The 21,437-nt window shown below is 54.0% G+C and overlaps 1 protein-coding gene across 4 annotated transcripts in view; it reads left to right on the forward strand.

Annotated features, from left to right (window-relative positions):
* The window catches only part of LASP1 (LIM and SH3 protein 1), a 40,331-nt gene that overhangs the window by 15,372 nt on the left and 3,522 nt on the right, over positions 1-21,437 (forward strand). For 2 of the 4 annotated variants that reach the window (XM_006100765.2, XM_023764376.1), the window contains exons 3-6: positions 1,247-1,331; positions 7,331-7,438; positions 18,377-18,524; positions 19,098-19,201. In XM_006100765.2, the coding sequence (XP_006100827.1) occupies positions 1,247-1,331; positions 7,331-7,438; positions 18,377-18,524; positions 19,098-19,201 (445 nt within the window). The remainder of the gene's footprint in view (positions 1-1,246; positions 1,332-7,330; positions 7,439-18,376; positions 18,525-19,097; positions 19,202-21,437) is intronic. The other 2 variants (XM_023764377.1, XM_014466204.1) reach the window with 2 other exon arrangements.

The following is a 21,437-nucleotide window of genomic DNA, read 5'->3' on the forward strand; positions in this document are numbered from 1 at the left end:
CCCGAGTTCTAGTCCCGGCCCAGCTCCAATGCTTGGTGTGACGTTTGTTTATTCAACAAATATTTGTTGGATACCAGGTACTATTCTAGGAGCCTGGGTACGTCAATGACCAAAAGAGATTAAAAAACACCCCCTCACCTCATAGAGAAGCAGTGGAGAGAGAAGACAATAAACCGATGGGATAAATAAGTCAATTATAGTGTCACCTAAGTGCTGAGTGCTTGGTGCCAGTGCACTGTGTGTGTGTGTGGGAAATGGGGGTTGGGCCAGATGGCCTGAGAGGCCCCTGCAGATTAGCTGCAAGGGCTTCCCTGGCTCCTGCTCCCTCCACGCCAGCCCTCTTTCTGGGGGACAGGACTCTGGTCTGTCAGGTGCCTGGAGACCGAAGGGTTTGGTTCAGGGTGCTGGGCCCGGGGGAGATTGTCTGGGTGCCAGGAGACCAGCCTTGTGCCTTGTGCTTGGCCACATTTTTTAACCTTTCTCAGTTCAGTCATCTGTCAGAGGGGGACAGTAGGGTGCGTGTGAGAATTTGATGAACTAAGGCATGCATGCCTTTAGCACAGGGCAGACATGGGCCATGGTGGCAGTGTTATCTGTCGCCCGACGGGGGGTGGCCTCTTTTCTGGCATCAGGCTGATTTCTCACCTGTACTCCCTTAGGTTGGACCTTGTTGGCCCTTTGAAATACCACTCTGGATGTGTGCACTTTCACTACCTCTTCCTCCTCCTTTTTTCTCCTCCTCCAGGAAGCCCCCCTGGATATGCATGTCCCTTTCCCCTTCATTTCTGGCTCCGTATCCCTCCTGACCTTCCTCTCCTTGGTTGGCCTTCATTTTTGGTTTTAGCTGAAAGCTTTGTCCTGACCCCATCCTCATCTCCGCCCCCTTCTGGCCCAGTGCCCTTGACTTCCCTGGTTGGTAGACTCCTAAAGCATGGATTATCCCCAAACAAGGGTGATCTGCCACCCTCAGGGTGTCCCTATGGCCTCCCTTTGGCTCAGGTTAGTTCTCCATGGCCCAACAGCCACTCAAGCCATTTGTGTCTCCCAGTTCAGCTCAGGCTGAGTCTGAGCGACCCTTGCCTCCCTCTTTGTGGCTGGTGGACACTGGTCCTGCTCCGGGGGCAGGGGCAGGACCTGCCCGCGGGTCAGAGGTAGCTGCCAGGAGAGAGTCAGGGGTCTGTGAGAAGCCCAGAGGTTCCTGCCCTTTCCCCAGAGTGACCTCCACTTGTTCTTTTCTGTCCTGCAGACACTACCCCAAGCAGTCCTTCACTATGGTGGCTGACACCCCTGAAAATCTCCGCCTCAAGCAACAGAGCGAGCTCCAGAGTCAGGTGAGGGGCGGGCTGGTGCGGGGGCCTGGCGGGGAGGGAGGGCTGTCGTAACCCCTGCATTTGGCAAGGGCTCCTTCCCGCTGGGGTTACTCAGCAAGGCCAAGCTGCTGACATCCTGGCACTTGCCGGGTCTCCCTGCCCCCAACCCTGTACCCAGTTACTTCATATTTCCTGACTTGATCAAAGGAGGGGAGAGCATGCCCCCCTTCTTCCCTACAGTGGGTTGGAGGGGTGTCGGTGTCTGACTCTTTCTGCTCTGGGAAATTTCACGTGGGGCCCCCAAAGCTCCTCCCCACTCACCCCCACCTCAAAGGAGGGAACTCACCTCTCCAGGCTCATGCCGGTCTGAGGTTACCAGCCCAGCCTCTGTAGCCATGTCCCGAGGATCCGCTCTCATCGTTCATGTTTCTGTCTCTCTCCCTCCCCCTTCCTCTCCGGAATCAATAACAATATATTAAAAAGAAAAAAAAGAGAGAGGCAGTCAGAGCCCTGAGGAACCTGGAGGAAGAGGTGTGGGTGGGGAGTTGGGAACAGTGCCGGTCCAGGGGTGAGGGTGTGTGTGCACACCCTCAGGTGGAGGCAGGGGAGACACACACGGCCAGACTCTCAGGAGGAGAAATTCAAACCGCACTAATTCCCCAGCCTTTGCTGGTCTCACAAAAAGCTTGGCTTCAGGTCTTTTTTTGTCCCTGGAATCCAGTCCCTGAGGGGAACCCCCTGCTCCCCAGAGGCCCTCCTGAGTCATCCGGGTTCCAGGCCTCCTGGCTCTCGGGCAGGCTGGGGCAGTCATGAGAACGGCCATCACTCTGCGGTGGGTCCAGGCCTTGACCTCCTCTAACCCTCACAACCAGCTGATGGAGGGACTCTTGCTGTCCCCATTGTACAGATGGGAACACTGAGGTTTGGAGAGGCCATGCTATTTGCTCAGATGCAGATTTCAAGCCCTTTGCTCAGAGCAGTTCCGCAGCCTGCTGTGGCCCCCAGCCCCATGCTCTCAACCTGCAGGATGCACCAGAAGGGACTGGGGCCTTGTTAGAATGCACCCAAGGGGCTGGATAGGGCCCAGGAATCTGTGTTTTGACCGCCCTGGTGATTCAGGTGAAAGCTTTTAGTCTCACAGACATAATTTGAGAGGCTTAGAGCTGGGCTGGGGATCAGGTGGAGCTGAGGGACCTGAGCTCACCCTCTATCGGCTGTGATGGGCGGGAGGCGGCTGTGATGGGCGGGAGGCGGGCGGGAGCCCTGGGCGTTAGGGCTTGGCATTGGGGGCATAGCTCTAACCTCCTGTAGCTGGGCTCCTGAGGGGCTGGGGCTGGTGTAGCAGAGGGTGGAGGCAGGACCTGCCCTCTTTGCAGGCCCCTCCCCTGCCCCCAGCTGTGTGGTGGGAGCTGGCTGCTTGCCTCCCCTGGTAAAATGGGGACAGCAAACCCCAGTTGCCTACAGGTGGGGGCTGGGCCTGCTGCTCTGAGGCTTGGAAGGGCTGAGCTGGCCTGGCTGGGGGTGGTGACAGGTCTGTTCCTGTGGCCGCTGTGGGGGCAGGGCCTGCTCTAGCCGCCTGTGGCTGGCGGGAAGGGAAGTGGGAGCCTCCTCTGCCTACCCTGCCCCACCCCCCAGGGCATCAGCTGGGCTCTCTCCAGGGCCCCTTCCTGGGCTGGCATCCGTGCGCCTCAGCCCTTCTCAGTCTCCGGGAAGCTGCCTGTGCTATTTCAACTTTGTTTTCCCGTCTCCAGACGGGTTCCCCAAATGGTTCTTCGGGTGTCTGGGGCACCTGGAGCCTTCCCGCGGGGTGGTCCAGACCCGGCTGGGCTGAGGCAGGGAACTGGCAGCTCTCCCAACCCCCACCCCAGGCTGAAGGGAGGCAACAGCTTTGGGGTGGGGCTGAGCCGGGGATGTCTGTGTAGCCCCTGAGCCCAGGCAGAAGTGCAGAGAGAATGTCTCTCATTTTCCCTCTCATTGTCATACCTCCAGGACTTGCCCAGGGGGACAGGAGAGCCCCAGGCCTGCCCTGGAGCAGGGTCCCTACTCCCTTCTGTTGGATCTAGTGACCTCAGATGGCATATCTGTGTCCTGAGCCGATGGCCAGAGGTGACCTCCTGGATTAGCTACTGTGACCCTGGGCGAGTTATTTCAAGTCTCCGAGCCTGAGTGTCTTTACCTGTAAAATGGGGATTACCTATAGGTAGTCTCTCTCCAAAGGTTGCTGTGAGGACGTTAGTATACAGCAGGCATTGGGAACAGTTCTGGTATACAGTCAGCACTCAATAGCAGTTTGCATTCCTGTTGTCCTGGGAAGGAGAGGGAAGGGAACTGGGCATGATGCATCCGAGGCACAGACAGGGACCTGCTGCCGTCGTCCAGCACCGACCTTTCTCATCGGGCTCCTCCCCGTCTGTGTGTGTCGGATTTCAAACCTGACTTCTTTTTTTGTTAGAGGGTAGTGGGCTACACAGTACGTGGGCCCAGCAGGTAGTGGGCACAAAATAAGTGGTAGAATTGTTGATATTGTATTTTTTTCAATGAATTAAAAAAAATATATTTTATTGATTTTTTACAGAGAGGAAGGGAGAGGGATAGAGAGTTAGAAACATCGATCAGCTGCCTCCTGCACACTCCCTACTGGGGATGTGCCCACAACCAAGGTACATGCCTTTGACCGGAATCGAACCTGGGACCCTTGAGTCCGCAGGCCAACGCTCTATCCCCTGAGCCAAACTGGTCAGGGCTTCAGTGAATTTTTTTTTAAAATATATATTTCTTTATTGATTTCAGAGAGAAAGGGAGAAGGAGAGAGAGATAGAAACATCAATGATGAGAGAGAACCATTGATCGGCTGCCTCCTGCACACCCCACACTGGGGATCGAGCCCGCAACCCAGGTACGTGCCCTTGGCGGGAATCGAACCTGAGACCCTTCAGTCCGCAGGCTGATGCTTTATCCACTGAGCCAAGCCGGCTAGGGCTTCAGTGAATTTTTTAAAGTCCCAATCTTTCCTCTTACGTTGGGTCAGTAAAGGCAGTTTTTTCCAAACTGTGCTGCATGTTTGGAAAGTTTGTGTCTCCATTCAATTCATTCATCATTTACTCGACAGATCTTTCTTGGTACCTGCTGTTTGCGGGGATAGTGATGAACAGGTTAGACCCTGGGAGAAGACTGAACACATCCTCATATAGAAAGCAGAGTTGCATGGGGGTGGTTGTCTGGGCTTGAGGAGCCTCTGGCATCAGTCCGGGCCCTGCCCTGGGGGTTTGTTTCCAGGATGAGAGGCCCAGGCGCCTCCCAGGCAGAGTCGTCCAGTCACAGCACGTAGTCTCCTGACCAACAGCTGGGCTGAGTGAGCTCGGGCAGGTCCTTTCCTCCCCAGAGACCCTCGTTGCATCCTGGTGAGCCGACCCAGATGCGGGGAACGCTCCTGAGTGGGTGACAAGGAGCCCTGAGGAGGGACTCCAGGCAGGGCCCCCCACACTCCTGGCTCCTCGCTCTTTACCTGTCACCCACTCCAACACCTAACAGCCTTTCAGAGAACCTTCCCCACCTCCATTCTCCGTAGTTAAGGCCACAGGTACTTAAAAATGGTCACAAATTCCAGGGCGTGGAGGGCTTTTAGGAATCAGCTAACTCGTCTCTTGAGAGGGGGGCTGACTTGTCCCAGGGACATGCAGTAAAGTGGTGCTGAGCCCAGGCCTCTGCCTTTTCTCAGCGCGGACTCCATCCCAGCCCTGCCCTCTCGGGACCCCCTGGGCCAGGAGTGAATGAATTACCCTCCCCAGCAGGGGAACTCGCTGGGAACCCGCTGATGTCACCACAGTGTCGCCATGGCAATTATTCCCCTGGATTAGGGGCCTGGCCCTTGCCAGGCCAGGAAGTGGAGGAAGGAGTGGGGAACTGGCATTTGTTCGGCACTTCGGCGTTGACAAAGCACTTTCACAACTGCCCTTATCAGAGTGTGGTGAGCCCGGCCGCGTGCTCCACAATGTGTTGGCTGCTGTAGAGCAACTGTCTACCATCTGCACCATTGATCGGGGCGGGTGGTATGATTGTCCCCTTTCACAGATTTGTAAACCGAGGCCCAAAAGGTCACGTCATTTGCCCAAGGTCACTTGGCAGATGGAGGCTGAGCCTGGGCTGGTACCAGCTCCCTCTGGCACTTTGCCTTGGGGATAGGAAGCCCCCTCCCCATGATCCCATATGACAACCCTTTTACAGGTGAGGAAACCGAAGGCAGAGGCCTTGCATTTGGGGCTTCTGTATCCAGAGCTTCATTTTTCTGGCTCTAAGTGCCTTACCTGCCCTGCTGCCCGCTTCTCAGAGGGTTTCCGCTCCCCACCCCAACTAAGAGGCACCACGCTGGCCCAGGTCTTCCCAGATGGGCTGAGGCCGGGCAGTTCTGGGCCCCTGGATGGGTTGGTAGCTTTATCATTGTTGAGTTTTCTGTCCAGGCCTTTGTTTTCAGTCTGGAGCAAAACAAAGGAATTTCTGGAACCTTTTAGGAAGAAGCCGAGGACGGATGAGCTGGGGCGCTAGGGGACAAACAAGGACGCCTGACCTGGGGGGTGGGCAGGGTGCAGAGGAACTGACAGGTGTGGCCGTGGCTGCAAACATGTGTGGCCGGTTGGGTCATAGTGCAGCTCGGCACTGTGGCCAGATGATTCCATGCCGGGAGCTGCCTGGGCTCGTCATCCTGGAAACGGCCAGGGTCCTGGGCCTCATGTCCTGGGCTGACCTTCCAGGACAGGGCAGCCCCCGTGGAGGATATCCAGGCAGCTGGTGGGGTTTGGGACAGCTGGCTGCCGAGGTGCACAGGGAAGTCCCTGGAAGCCCTCATGGGCATTTTCAGCCTCCATTCTGCTCTTTAAACCCCCAGGGGAGGACAAGAGAATCATTATTTCAATCCCTTGAGTGTTTGGGAAGTCCTTTCTGCTGTCTGACTTGAGTCCCTCTCTTGGAGGATCCATGGGATTCCCAAGAGAGAAGGGCAGTGGTGGGGTGGCGTGGCGCCCTGTTGTGAAGTGCTGTCTGTCCCCCAACAACTTCATCCTTTCCTGTGGCGCTGACCTCAGAAGCCGGCTCCAGGAAGCCGCCAGAGCCCGTCAAAGGCTCATTGATCGAGTCTTCCGAGTGGCTGTCTCCCTGCCCTCCTCTCTGGGCACCAACTTTGTCCCTTGGCACAGCCCTCACTGAACTGGTCACTCAGAAACTCCCCTGGGCTCGTGACCTCGACGGGCAGGGCCACATCCTGGCGAGGGTGAGGGCTGGGGCAGGCTGCGGAGCTGTGGGAAGAGCCTTCTTCCGATAGCTGTGTGGGAGGATGGGTGGGCGGGGAAGGGTCAGGAGTCAGGCAGATGAGGCTTTGCATTTTGGTGGCTCTGGACTTTTGCTGCTAAGCTGTGTGACCTTGGGCATGGACTCTGTGCCTCTGTGGCTCGGTTTCCTTACTTAAAACGGAGTTAATAGCCCTGGCCAGTGTTTCTCAGTGGTTAGAGCATGCACTGAAGGGTCGTGGTTCGAATCCTGGTCAAGGGCATGTACCTGGGTTGCAGGTTCGATCCCCAGCCCCGGTTGGGGCGTGTGCGGTAGGCAACCAATCGATGTGTGTCTCTCACATCAATGTTTCTCTCTCTCTGTCTCCTTCCCTCCCTCCCATTCCTTCTCTCCCTTTGCTCTCTAAAAGTCAATGGAAAAAATATCCTGGGGTGAGGATTAACAACAACAACAAAAATGGAGCTAATAATAGTATATGGTAAGATTTAAACGAGGCAGTTCGTGTAAAAAGCACTTGGCACTCAGAATGCACTGAATATGTGTTGATGGATTATCATCCTTATTTTAATATTTTTTTAGTTAAGACTTCTGCTTTGAGTTGGGGGGTGATGGATGTCACTACAGGGGGAGTTCTGGTCAGGATCTCCCTCCTAGCGGGTTGCTACCTCAGGTGGCCACAGGCTGGGGCCCTTTCTGTCCCCCTGGCGTGACTCTGGCCCCTCTCCCGTCTGGTCCTCCAGGTGCGCTACAAGGAGGAGTTCGAGAAGAACAAGGGCAAGGGCTTCAGCGTGGTGGCGGACACGCCCGAACTCCAGAGGATCAAGAAGACCCAGGACCAGATCAGTAACGTAAGCTGCCCTGCCCCTGTGGGGCCACACCGCCCGCCCCCCTTCCTCGCCGTCTCCCCCCCACCAGGCTGGCAGACACGCGTGGGGCCCGCGGGCAGGCCTGCTGATGGCTGCTTGAGCAGAGGGAAAGGAAGGGGAGGGTTTGGGGTACAGATACCTTTTCTTTGTACCTCAGACTCTCCCTCTGCCCACAGAGCAGAAGTGGACTGTACGTTGGGGAGGGTGCAGGGAGGCCTATGTTTAGCTCAGTCATGCCCCTCTCTGTGAAGTTCTGTGGGTTTTTTCCTGGCTGGTGGGTGTTAGGGTCCAGAGTGGCTGTTTTGTCTGAGCACAAAGGTCAAAACTTCAGAACTGGGTGGCAGGGATGGGAGGGGCCAGCCTCCCCGTCTGCCTTTGGGTGCTGACACTGCAGTCATTTCCGCCCTCCCTCAGCTTCCTCCCCCACCGTGGCTCACTCTTCCTTCCTGTGTAAAAACCCCAGCCAGCACGGCCTGCTGGCCCTGCACCCCTGGGCGCAGGATGGTCAGCAGTATGTGCTGTGGCCAGGCTGGGTGTGGAGAGTGGGCGGTGGGTGGCCGGGCCCCCTGAGACCTGTGGCCAGGGAACAGGCCTCAGTTTCCTGCTTGGCTGAGCCATAGACCTGCAGCCCGTGCGGCTTTGGGCTTGTGGGGAGGCTGTCTGGGGGGCTGTGGGCATGTGGGGGTGGGGCGCTGCTGTGAGCCTCAGCACGGAATCTGGGCTGCAGCCCTGTGCGTGGGGTGTTGGGCACGGAGCTGCAGGAAGTGCCCCGTCCGCTGGGCCAGGAGATCCTACAAATGAACTGGGCAAGCGGCCGTCTTCATGTCTGGAACGGGAAGGGGTCGGCGCGTTGCCCCGTGTCACTCTGGGCTGAGGGACTGGAGATCGAGGCTGTGGGGGGCCTGGGTTTCAGGTGGCCCAGCCGGCATCCACCCCTGGGCTCCCCATCCCTCTCCCCGGCCTCGTTGTCAGGATGCCCTTCGAGCTTGGCTGGGCTCCAACAGTGGCTCAGGTGGCTGTCAGGAGCCAGGGCCCACGCCTCGAGGAACAGCCGTGCCCAAGACCATGGCTTTCAAACGTTGACTGCAAACTGCCATCTGGAATACATTCCACACCGTGACCCCTACCCAAACCGGCCTGCTTATTTATTTAGAGGGAAAACAGAATTGAAACTTTCATGGAAGAGTCCTTACTACCGGAGGGCATTCAGATATTGTCTGTTGTATTTCGTAAAGATGCTCGTTGCAGACTTCACTGAATGGGTTTCGCAACGAGGTTGTTGACCTGCAGTTTGAAATTCGAGGCTTGGGGAAAGGAGGGCTTCCCTTGGGCTGGGAAGGCGTGCCTCACAGGGCTGGAATCCCACGCCCTCCCCCCAAAAAGTCTGTCTCAGTTGCTGCTCTTCAAGTCAGGGCCTGGCCAGAGGGAAAGAAGAGGGACAGAGGGTGTAGCTTCGAGCTCACCAGGGGGAAGCTGGAGGGAGGTGTGTGTGTGTGAGGGAGGGGGGCGGGGGAGGAATAAACAACGAGGAATAACGGGGAAGAGCAGGAATGGCTCACAAAGCTGGAACCTTTTTTTTTTTTTTAATGGTAAATTTTATCTTATGTTCTTTTCTTTTTAAATATATTTTTATTGATTTTAGAGAGGAAGTTAGAAGGAGAGAGAAACATCAATGATGAGAGCGAATCATTGATCGGCTGCCTCCTGCATGCCCCACACTGGGGATGGAGACCACAACCCGGGCATGTGCCCAGAATGGGAATCGAACTGTGAACTCCTGGTTCATAGATCAACACGCTCGACTGCTGAGCCATGCTGGCCGGGCAAAGCTGGGATCTTAACTCTTTTTTTTTTTTTTTAATATATCTATTGATTTCAGAGAGAAAGGGAGAGGGAAAGAGTTAGAAACATCAGTGATGAGAGATGGAATCATTGGTTGGCTGCCTCCTGCATGTCTCCTACTGGGAATCAAGCCCACAACCCAAGCATGTGCCCTTGGCAGGAATTGAACCTGGGACCCTTCAGTCTGCAGGCCGATTCTCTATCCACTGAGCCAAACCGGCTAGGGCTGGAATCTTGACTCTTAAGCCTCTTTGGCTTTTCATTGTGAAGACTCCTGCCTTTTATCATTGATACTTGTCCCGTCTATAACCCTAATCTCCGAATACCTTCACTCATTGCTTCTAGCCCAGCGGTTCTCAACCTGTGGGTCGCGACCCCTTTGGTGGTCGAACGACCCTTTCACAGGGGTCGCCAAAGACCATCCTGCATATCAGATATTTACATGACGATTCATAACAGTAGCAACATTACAGTTATGAAGTAGCAACGAAAATAATTTTATGGTTGGGTCACCACATGAGGAACTGTATTTAAAGGACCAGAAGGTTGAGAACCACTGTTCTAGCCTGTGGGTTTGAGCCAGATGTGTGTGTGTGTGTGTGTGTGTGTGTGTGTGTGTGTGTGTGTGTATGGGGGGGCAGGGTGATGACAAGCAAGCCCAGTCATTCCTGCCTCCCTTTCTGGAAGGCTTCCAGAATATTCCACATCCGGACTATGGTACCTGCTCTTCTTCCCTCCCCCACTCACCAGTTATTGGAGGTGTTACTGTTCCAGGAGTCCTGGTAATAGAACTCACTGTGGCCAAGACATTCACACCTAAGCAGATAACTATCTTATCATTAACCACAGGACTGCAATTAGCTGATTGTCCTCTGCTCTGAGGTGGGGAGATGAATTGAACCTGACCTGGTTCTGCTTTTGCAGCTTTAGCTGGGACGTGTGAGTTGTGACCACAAAGATGGAGACTTGGTCTTAGAGCCTGTCAATTGTGGGCCTCCCACGACTGCACTGGAATCGCTGGGGTCGGCTTATTGAAAATGCAGGCTCGCAGCCCTGCTCCCCAGGCTGCCCGAATCAGTGTCTCTAGGGGTGGGACCCAGGGACCAGCATTAAAAAAAATCCTTACTGGAGGATATTTTTTCCATTGATTTTTTGAGAGGGAGAGAGACAGAGAAAAACACACACACATTGATGTGAAAGAGACACATCGATTGGTTGTCTCCCAAACATACCCCAACAGGGGCCGGGGATCAAACCTGCAACCCAGGTATGTGCCCTTGACCAGGAATCAAACCCGGGACACCCTTTGATTCGAGGGCCGATGCTCTAACCACTGAGCACGCTGGCCAGGCCTCGGGAACCAGCATTTTCTGTTTACCTACTGAGGTGTGTGGGCACCAGCATTCTAAGCACAGTCCTTGGGCTACTTTGGTGCTCACTGAAGTGTGAGAACCTTCACCTAAGAGTCTGGAAAAAACCTCAGGCCTAGATCAGAGGGTGCCGAGCCTGGCTGTGTCCACACCCAGAAGAGTTTTGGGAATGATGGTGTTTAGAGCCACACCTTTTGTTTTGAATCCATGGATATAGCCTGTCGCTCAGTTGCCAGGTCAGCACCCAATGACTCCTAGCTGTTTCCAGAGGTCAGACCATCTTGCAAAGAGATGATTTGCCTCCCTGGAGGAATAGACTAGGTTTACCAGTGAGAGCATTTTATTTTATTTTATTATTATTTTTTAAATATATTTTTATTGATTTCAGAGAGGAAGGGAGAGGGAGAGAGCGATAGAAACATCAATGATGAGAGAGAATCGCTGATCGGCTGCCTCCTGCACACCCCCCACTGGGGATCGAGCCCGCAACTCAGGCATGTGCCCTTGACCGGAATCGGACCCAGGACCTTTCAGTCTGCAGGCCGACGCTCTATCCACTGAGCCAAACTGGCCAGGGCCAGTGAGAGCATTTTAAAAACCAGTGTCTGCTTTCCCCAGGTGATGTTAATGCTTCGATATGTGTGGTCTGTCACCCGTCCTGCAGAGAGGCAAGATGGTGAGGTGGAAAGAGCCAGTGAGAGCAGAAACCCAGCTTCTAGCATTCAAGAGCTGGGCAGGCCTCACCGTGCCTCGGTTTCCTCATCTGTAAAAACGGGAGCACGGGCCCTACCTTAAAAGGTGGACGCAAGGAAACTGTCGAGTGCTTGGCATTCGATAAATAGTGTCCATTATTATTACTTCAAAGGCAGGCCTGTCTGCTTTCTATTTTGTGGCTGAGGAACATGGAGTAAAGTTTGGCTGAAAAGTTAGACCGTTGTCACCCTGGCTGGGTAGCTCAGTTGGATGGACCATTGATGGATACGCCGAGGTTTTGGGTACATACAAGTGAAACAACAAATTGATGTTTCTCTCTCTCTCAAATAAATAAATAACTTTTTAAAAAAAAAGTTGGGCCATTGTTTAGTATGGAGAATGTGTGGGGAAATTTGAGGCAAGATACTGGGAAGTTATACATCTGGTGAGTGATTGTGTCATCATTAAAGGTATCTAAAGGGATGAGAGGCAGGGCCACATGCTATGGGATGGAATTTGTCCTTTCAGAATCCTGGCCTTTGGCCATGAGCTCTAATGGCTGTATGGATGGGGAACTCTCATAGCTGAGGCCCCTTTGTGGGAGCCACTGCCTTCAAGCAGAGGAGCTATGCTTTCATTTTCCTACATATTTACGTGTGTAGTGATTTTGTGTATACAGTGTTATGTCTTTCAGTTTTATTTTTTGTCTGTGAAATATAACACCCAGTCACCCCCTCTGTGTGTACTCAAGATGCAAGTCAAGAAACCGAACATTCCTGCGCCTCTGTAAAATAGTTTTCAAAGTTAAAAAAACATCTCTCATGCAGTGAGCATCGACCATACATTTAACTTATTTGTGAGGAACCAGCTAGAGGAGATGGCAGGCAGAGGTGATGCCTTGTCAGTGAAGGAAAGTGCTGGGTACAATTAGATACAGACCTGGCCAACGTCCTACAGGACCATAAAGCCATAAGCCTCAGAGATAGCCTTGTTCCAGGCAGAAATCCTTCACATTCCACAAAACAGAAATAATTAGCTGCTTATCTACCTTAGGTTCCCTGCAGTCTTTAGAGCCTGGGCCTAAGCAGTGGTAAACAGTGAAATCAATTAAAATTCCAGCCCCAGAGTCAAATGGCCTGGAGGCAGGCTCGTTGGACAACTCTGTAACCTTTATAATGTTAATATGTAACTATGTATTTCTAGACACGACAGTTTTGTTTTGATCTGATTTCTTATAGCATGCACACTTTTATATCTTGCTGGGCAAAGTTGGGTTTAAAGAGAAATCTACAGGTTTGTGTTCATCCCTTTTCATTGCTGTATAGTACTCCATTGTAGGGTTATGTCAGATTTTGTTGATTCTGGTGTTGATGGGCATGTGGATCATTTCCATAGGCTATGAACATCTTCATGCAAGATGCTCCCCAGCCTTCTCCCAGCATGCCCCCTGGCCCTCTCCCAGCATGCTCCCCAGCCTCTTGCCCTTCATGCTCCCTGGTTTCTATCCCAGCATGCTCCCTGGCCCTCTCCCAAAATAGAATAATTAATTAATTAATAAAGACATCCTCATTCTTTTTCCTAGTGTGAGTGTGGAGTGGAATTGCCTGGTCTTAGATGTGTTCCATCAACCTTATCGGCTAATGTTGAACTGTTTTCCAGGGAGCTGTGCTGATGTACTCTGAACAGTGATGAGCGTTCCCCTCAATCTGCATTCTTAGACTTGTTCACCTTAACCATTTTGATGGTGTGGAGCGGTTTCTCATTGTGGTGTTAACTTGCACTTCTCTGATTACTAATGGGATTGAGCACAGGTTTCCATTGGTTTTAAGAACAAAATATTATTAGCCTCGAATAGGGAGCTGTATTCGTGGAGAATTAAGGACCTGATGTTAGAACTGGATTCTGACTTACCTACCGTTTAACCATCTCTTGAGCCCTGGTTTCCTCATCCGTGAAACGGGGATGATGATAAACATTTTTCTTGGACTGGCTGAGAAAGGAAGGTGAATAAAGCATCTAAGGACACAAAATCGGCCCTCAACAAATGGGAGATGTTGTAAAAATAGACCCTGGCTGGTGAGTTGATTGTTCCATTCACAGCCTGATGCTCCCTAGTTAGCCATGATGTGGAGTCATGTGAGAGCAGCATGTGGAGTCAGACCTTTGGTTTTCACCGCAATCGGGAGAGCAGGGGGGGCTCAGGAAAAAACACACAAAAAACATCAACTAGCAGAGAAAGTGTCTTGTCTTTAGTTTTAGACTGGACCCTCAGTTAGTCATCCTGCAGTCCTGGCTCGCAGGGCCTGGACCAGTGGGCAGGGTCCTTAGGCCTGGGCCCCCCCACCCACGTCCATTTGGACGTCATGGGCACAGTCAGAGCCTGGTGTCTTTCCACGGGCCCAGGACGGTTCTTAAACTGGGGCTCCGCTGACGTTCCTGGACTTATGGGGGTTGCCGTTTGGAGCTCTTAGAAGATCAGAACTTTGCTGAGCTTGGAGCAGGCATCAGCCAGGCCCTTGGAGTCTGGAAAATGTTTCTTTTCCTTTCGGATGTGCTAACACCCTTTCATGTGCCTATTTGATTCTCAGACCATTAGGTCGGTCAGCAAAATAACGGACTCCGTTTCCTCATTTGCTGGGGAGGGGCGGGAGAGAGAGGAGGTTGAGAGCACTGGGCTGACTTTTATCCAGGTGGGCCCAGGCGGAAGGGAGCTGCGGCCTCCCTCTTCTCACCATCACCTCCTCTGGGCCGCCTCTCCTGAGTTTGCCTGCCTGGTGCTCTCTTCTCTCAAAGTTTGGGTGACCTTATGGTTATCATTCCTGTTGAGAGCGAGGGGTGCTGTTCATATTTATTCCAGACCAGGAGACATGAACCAGGGCGGGGGGCAGACGTGGGCATGTGGTCACCAGCCTCCGCTCTTACCGGTAATGAAAGCTCTGCCTCACAAAGTCATTTAACTGCTGAGCCTCATCTTCCTCTTCCGTAAAACGGGAATTGAGGTGTACCTGTCTGACTTATTCTTTAGGGTGATTGTCGTGAGGGCAAGGAAGATCATGTGCAAAGAGCATTTATGAACTTAATGTGAAGATTATTAACAGCCAGAGGCCTGGTGCATGAAAAATGTGCACGTGTAGGGTTCGTAGGCCTGGCTGGCAATCAGGGCTGATCTGTGGGGTGACTGGCGGGGCCATCAGGGCCCCCACTCGCACCTGCCTTGGCTGGCCTGGCGCCGCCCACTCACCTGCCCCGCCCCCCTGCCACCTTGGGTCGGGGCCTGCGGTCTGGGGGCAGCTTCTGCATTGAGCATCTGCCCCCGATGGTCAATGCGTGTCATAGCGACCAGTTGTTCCGCCATTCGGTCGATTTGCATATTAGGGTTTTATATAGATAGATAATAATAAGAGGTGGTACCCACAAGGGGGGGGGGTTCTCTCATGGTCAGGCTGTCACTATGCCATCCACGTGGGTCAGCTGGCCCTAATGTTATAAGCATTTGTCCACATGTAGTGGCTTTTTAAGGAGCAAGATCAAGCCCAGCAGCTACTTGCGAGGCGTACACATCGTATCTGCTTTCAGCTCTAGTTTCATTTGGTTCCTAGAGATGCTCGAGAGCCTTAGGGCCACCTGGGAGCAGATGGTATCATGGTGTTTACAGATGAGGAAACTGAGGCCCAGAGGGGAAGGGATTCTCCCAAGGTCACAGCAAAGGTCACAGGGGTGAAGCATGAGAGGAACGCTCCGGCCTGCGATGAGTCTGTAGGATCCAGACTGGGGCTAGCACCAGGCCGTGGCTCAGATGAGCTGGGACCAGACCTACACTCTTTCTCAGGGCTCTCTGTCACTTCTCCGCTAATGCAGATAGAGAACGGGCCCCTAGCATGAGGGATACTGTCCCCCCAGCCCACCTCCTGGCACCCTCAGGGCCCATGCAGGCCTCTGTCCGCCTCCACATATGCACTTTCCCTCCCCTGGTCACCGGCTCCTGGTTAGGCCTCTTTTCATTAACAGAAAGTAAACATGGGAAGCTGACCTTTCCCACTCCCAGGACAAAAGTCGGAAGGGCAGCTGTCTTGTGAGCCCAGAGGCCTCAGAAGGGGTGACCCCTCTTCTTGTCCCCCCCACCCTACCCATCCCTGGATGGGGGACAACTGAGGGGATGGGGCTCAGGGAGACTCGCCTTCTGTCCTCCCTTTGTTTTAGGAACCTGAGAGCAAGGCACAGACCCTGTGTCTGAGAACTTCACCCCTGGGTGCCCTCCTCAGAGGGAATTGGGAGATCTGATGGGTTTTCTAGTCAAGCCTGGCTCCTCCCCCTCAGGGATAGACTCAGCCTGTTCATTTCCCATTTGGGTGCGGGTCCCTGCTTGGGCAGGAAGGGAAAGGGCAGAAAGAGGAGGGGCTGGTTCTGACCCAAACCCCTAAGAGAGGCTCTCTCTGCCTTCAGACTGGACCCATTCTGAGCTTTGATGGTGCCAGCTGGTCCTTCTAGCCCAGGCTGCAGTGAGGAGCCATCATTGGGGCCAGCAAGAGGATGTAGGTGTGCCCAGTGGGCCACCCCCTCGGACCTTTCGCCCATACTTTCCATATTTGTGAAATGATTAGCCTGGTTACTAATGTGTTAGCCCTGCCCAGCCTAGTGTTAACTCTTGTCCTGTGGGAGGGGGTGGGCAGAGGGGACTCTGGGGGCTGGACAGCTCGTCAGGCCTTGGCCAGGGGTTCCAGGGCGCAGGATCGCAGGTTCCTTCTGCCCCCCTCCTTGCCCATTCCTCCTCCGGCACCCCATTTTCTTTTCTTTTTTAAAAAAATATATTTTTATTGATTTCAGAGAGGAAGGGCGAGGGAGAGAGAAGGAGAAACATTAATGATGAGAGAGAATCTTTGATTGGCTGCCTCCTGCACGCCCCTCACTGGGGGTCAAGCCCCCAACCCAGGCATGTGCCCTGACTGGGAATCGAACCCGCGATCTCTTGGTTATTCGGTCGATGCTCCCATCACTGAGCCACGCTGGCGGGGCTGCCACCCCATTTTCCACTGGGAGAATCACAGGGCAGGACCCTGGTGGACAGGAAGTGAGAACCAGCTCCTAGGCAAGTGGTCTGAGGCCTGGAGAGAATTCAGGGCCTGGGCCTGCCTGGAATAGGACCAGCTTTTCTCAGTGTCCTGCTTTCTGAGTTTCCTCTGGGGGTGAGGAGGGCTGGTCTGTGTCTCTCTGTCCCACTTCCTCCCCCACACCCAGGCCAGCCCAGCACTCCTGGAACACTCAAACCATGGGCCCTAGCACCCACAAGTCTCCTCTCTGACAAGCTAACACACCCAGGGGCCTCAAGGTGGGGTGTGGGCAGCGTGGCACTGAGGGTGCAGGGAGACACCCTTACCGGTAGAACTCCTGGCCCTTGCTCTTTCTCATCTAATACCTTCTTTTATTCGTATTTTTTGTGTACGTTTTATGTTCTACTTTCCATATTTGTAAAATGATACTTGTATTTAATTTATAAACCAGAGGTCATTTGAGAGGGTTGTGCTAAAACCTTTTACATGTTGCAGTCCAAGTATTGGGGCAAGCAGGGGTCAGCAGACTTCTCCCGTAAAGGGCCAGAGAGCAAAGACGTCAGGCTTTGTGGGCCATTTGCTTCCACTGCAGCTACTCAGCTCTGCAGTGATAGCGTGCAAGCCGCCACAGATAATAGGGAAACGAATGGGTGTGGCTGTTTCAATAAAACTTTATTTCTGGGCACTGAAATTTGCATGTCATAGGAAGTTCATGTGTCACAACATATTATTCCTCTTGGACCCTCCCCATCCCCCAACATAAAAAAAAATGAAGTAAATTATTCTTAGCTCACGGACCCTGAGCAAACAGGCTGCGCCCCTGTACTGACCAGTTTGCCGACTTACTAGTGAGCCTGCTTCAGGCTCACCTGGGCTCAGTGCGTAGAGCATCGGCCTGTGGACTGAAGGGTCCTGGGTTCGAGTCCAGTCAAGGGAATATGGGTCCTGGGTTCGAGTCCAGTCAAGGGAATATGCCAGTGTTGTGGGCTCGATCCCCAGTAGGGGCGTGCAGGAGGCAGCCAATCAGTGATTCCCACACATCCTTGATGTTTCTGTCTCTCCCTCTTCCTTCCTCTTTGAAATCAATAAAAATAGGTTTATTTAAAAAAAGGCACAGCCCGGAACCCCAGCCCTGGTTTTGTAGACGCTGTGGGAGGCCCTGGAGCCTGCGTTCTGACCAGCGGCACAGGTGGGCTGGGAGCAGCTCACCGGAAGCGCCGACTCTGAGGAACACAGCTCTGGGAGGTCTCGAGGGCCTTGGCGTGTTCTTGCTGAGTGGTGGGGCCTGTGACGTCTCCAGGCCTCCTTTGCCCATTTTTGGAATTCAACCAGCGGAGGAATGCATCTCCAGGAAGACGTCGGCCTGGCGTCTCATCTCCCCAGGGGCCGGGGTCCTCAGCAGAGCATTCTTCGGCTCTGGCCTCCACGGCTCATGCCTGTGACAGGCAGAATCCCCTAGTGATGAAGGACACGGGCTCTGGGATTTGTGTGCTCTTGGGCAGTTCTCTTTGCTGGTCAGTTTCCTTGTCTGTTGAAGGGGGACTGTAATACACCCCCCGGGAGGCGCTGACAGGTCAGATGAGCCGCGATGTGGAACCCGAGGCACAGTGCCTGGCACCTAGTAGGTGCTCAGTCAGCAGAGTGGCTGCTATTGCTGCTCTTCACCAGGTGGAAGCAGGGGAGCCCAGCCCCTGCCACAGGCCATCCACATGTGTCTGGTGCCGCAGTGCACATGGCCCGTCCCATGGTCACCTCATGGCTTCCTCCAGCTACCCCTGGGGGAGGCACCCATGTCCCGTTGGAGACTGAGGCCCGGCAAGGTTATGTAGCTCGTGCACCCCCACGAGAGCCTGGCGCTCTCTGCCTGCAGCCCTCGAGTCTCTCTCATCCGGGATCTCGGGTGACCATGGGAGGAGCTTAGGTCGGTTTTCTGTGGGTCCTTGACCCGGTGCTTTCTGCCCTTGCAGATAAAATACCACGAGGAGTTTGAGAAGAGCCGCATGGGCCCCAGTGGGGGTGAGGGCATGGAGCCCGAGCGCCGAGATTCCCAGGACAGCACCAGCTACCGGAGACCCCAGGAGCAGCAGCCTCACCACATCCCGACCGGCACCCCCGGTGAGCATGGAGCCTGTGGGGTAGAGGACCTGGGGCCGGGCCAGCTACCGGGTGGGGAGAAGCCTCATTTACACACACACATGTGCTCAAACACGCACACACACACTGTCAGGTCTCACCCCCCCGAGGGCATGAGCGCTGGGGGCAGGGCCTCTGCTGGGCCCCAGGGTGGTAAGGGGGAGGTACCACCCTTGCTGTAGAGCAGTGGTTCTCAACCTTCCTAATGCCGTGACCCTTTAATACAGTTCCTCATGTGGTGACCCCCGATTTCATTGTTACCAATTGAACATAATGAAAGCATAGTGATGAATCACAAAAAACAATATGTTATTATATATGTGTTTTCCGATGGCCTTAGGCGACCCCTGTGAAAGGGTCGTTCGACCCCCAAAGGGGTCTCGACCCACAGGTTGAGAATCGCTGCTGTAGCATATGCGACACCTGCACGTGTGCACACTCAGACTTCGCCTTTGAGAGGTGGGCCTTGAGCAGGCCTGTGGGCTTCCGGGAGGCCCTGGGAGGGGCTGGTTTTGTCAAGACAGTTTCTGAGCCCTGCCTCCTCCCATCTTGCAGTTTACCAGCAGCCCCAGCAGCAGCAGGTGGCCCCCTCCTATGGTGGCTACAAGGAGCCTGCAGCCCCAGTCTCCACGCAGCGCAGCGCCCCGAGCGGGGGCGGGGTGAGTAGCCCCGGCCCAGTGGAGAGGTGGGAGGTGGGAGGTGGACGGTTGTGAGGCCTGGGGCAGCCAGAGATGGGTGGGCCTAGGGAAGAACCTAGGTCATAGATTCTTCTTAGAAACCCTGCCCAGCAGGTCTGGCTTTTCCCGGCTTTTGACCCCAGTCTCTGCATCACCTGCAGGTGATAGGGATCTCAGCCTCTAGAGCAGAGGGTCAGTGTGGGGTAGTGGGCAGAACCCTGGGCTGGGATAGGGGCCCTGGGCTCCAGCTAGTCCCGTCTCCCCGGTATCTTACTCCGGCTGCCTGGGAGCACGTGAAGCACCTTTCTGCGTGGGGCCCCCCAGACTGGTGCTTGGTCCCCACTCTTCATGAGGATGACCCCCCTTTCCCCCCGTGTTCTTCAGTTCTCAGCCTGCTCCTTCCTCAGAGGGGCCCTCCCAGACCATCTCATGTCAAGTGGGTCTCCCCTGACATTTCTGTGGAAGGTGGGCGGTTGTGAGGCCTGGGGCAGCCACTCTTTCCAACTTAAAACAGTTCTCTGTTGATTGGCTTCTGTCTGCGTCCTCCACTGGACTCGAAGCTCTGTGCAGGCAGGACACCGTCCCTTTGGTTCACTCGCTCTGAGCTGGGCACAAAGCGGCACTTGTCAACTTTGCTGAATACGTGATGAGTAGGAAGTGAGGTGTTCTTACTGGTCCCTTAGAGTTGAGGTTCCTGGGCTGTAAGCCCTGCTACTCACAGGTGTGGCTGAGCCGCCCTTACTCAGCTCCTGGCTGAGCTCAGCTCTGTTCTGGGTGCCTGGACATTTGAGTAGCTCATGTAGGAGCAGGAGGGACAATACTTAGAGAAATAAAGTAGCCAGTCCTGCACATACTAAGCATGTCCTGGACAGGAGAGATATAGCTCTGAATAAAAGACCACCTTTAGCCGAAACCGGTTTGGCTCAGTGGATAGAGCGTCGGCCTGCGGAATGAAAGGTCCCAGGTTCGATTCTGGCCAAGAGCACATGCCCAGGCTGCGGGCTCGATCCCCAGTAGAGGGCATGCAGGAGGCAGCCAATCAATGATTCTCTCATCATTGATGTTTCTATCTTTCTCTCCCTCTCCTTTCCTCTCTGAAATCAATAAAAAAAGACCTCCAGTCTGAGATACAAGCAATGAAAGGTCAGATAGTGGCACATGAAGAAAAAGACAGCAGGGTAAGGGGAGAGAGCAGCAAAGTCCTCAATAAAGTGAAGGAGCGAGTGGTGAGGGAGTGGTACAAAGGCCCTGAGGCAGGAATGTGCTAGGAAAGTTCAAGGACCAGCAGGAAGGCTAAGGGGACTAGAGAGGGCAAGAGGGTAGGAGATGAGGTCAGATTATGCAGGGACCTGGGACTGGAAGGCCTTCGGGACTGGTGAGTTATACAGGGTGACGGGTTTGACCTGTGTTTTTCAAAGGTTGCGCTAACCCCTGTTAGGGTAGGAACAGGGAGATGAGTTAGGAGGCTGTTGCAGAACATGGATATAGATGGTGGCTACTCAGCCCAAAAGATACAGGCAGATTGGTAGTATGAGAGACCAAGGTCACCTTGTGAGGGCTGGGATGCTCATCCCATAGACGTGGGGGCTAATGGAGTAGGTTTCTGTTGCTTGGGGGGGAAAGTTTGAAATTTGGTGCTAAAAAGGATGGGGACCTTTGAAGAATTTAAAGCCAGGGAGTAACACGATCAAGTTTGCATTTTGGAAAGTTCCCCTGAAATGACAATGGATGAACAGTTGGAGGGGGCAGACCAGACCAGAGACCGGAAAGAGGTCTGAGCAGGGTCCTGGCAGGGGGGTGGAGCAGTGGACACGGGAGGTCCCCCAGGGGCACCTAGCCCGCGACCAATTGGCAATGGGGCCCCACTGCTGGCCCCGTGCAGTTCCCAGGGCCTGGCCTGGGGGGCCACAAAGGCTGAGCTGACCTCCAGAGATGACAAGGGCAGTAAGGTCAGAGTATGTTAGAATCCTATCCACCTCCAAGACCACAGTTGGATTTCACGTGCTTTTACTGGACATTTCCTAGAGCTTAAGGAGGAGGATTTGGCTGAAGTTGCAAGGTGGAAATCTCTTGTGTCACCTGGAGATTTTTCTCCCAAGAATAGGTCTTTGTCCGGAGCTTGGGAGTGAAGCCAGACTTATCACAACTTCGAAAAAAGAAGACTGGCGCTCATGATAATGCAGATAATAGCGTACAGGGCATAGCCTATTTTGCAACA

Source organism: Myotis lucifugus, unplaced genomic scaffold (genome assembly GCF_000147115.1).
Source record: "Myotis lucifugus unplaced genomic scaffold, Myoluc2.0 scaffold_329, whole genome shotgun sequence".
Classification (NCBI taxonomy): domain Eukaryota; kingdom Metazoa; phylum Chordata; class Mammalia; order Chiroptera; family Vespertilionidae; genus Myotis; species Myotis lucifugus.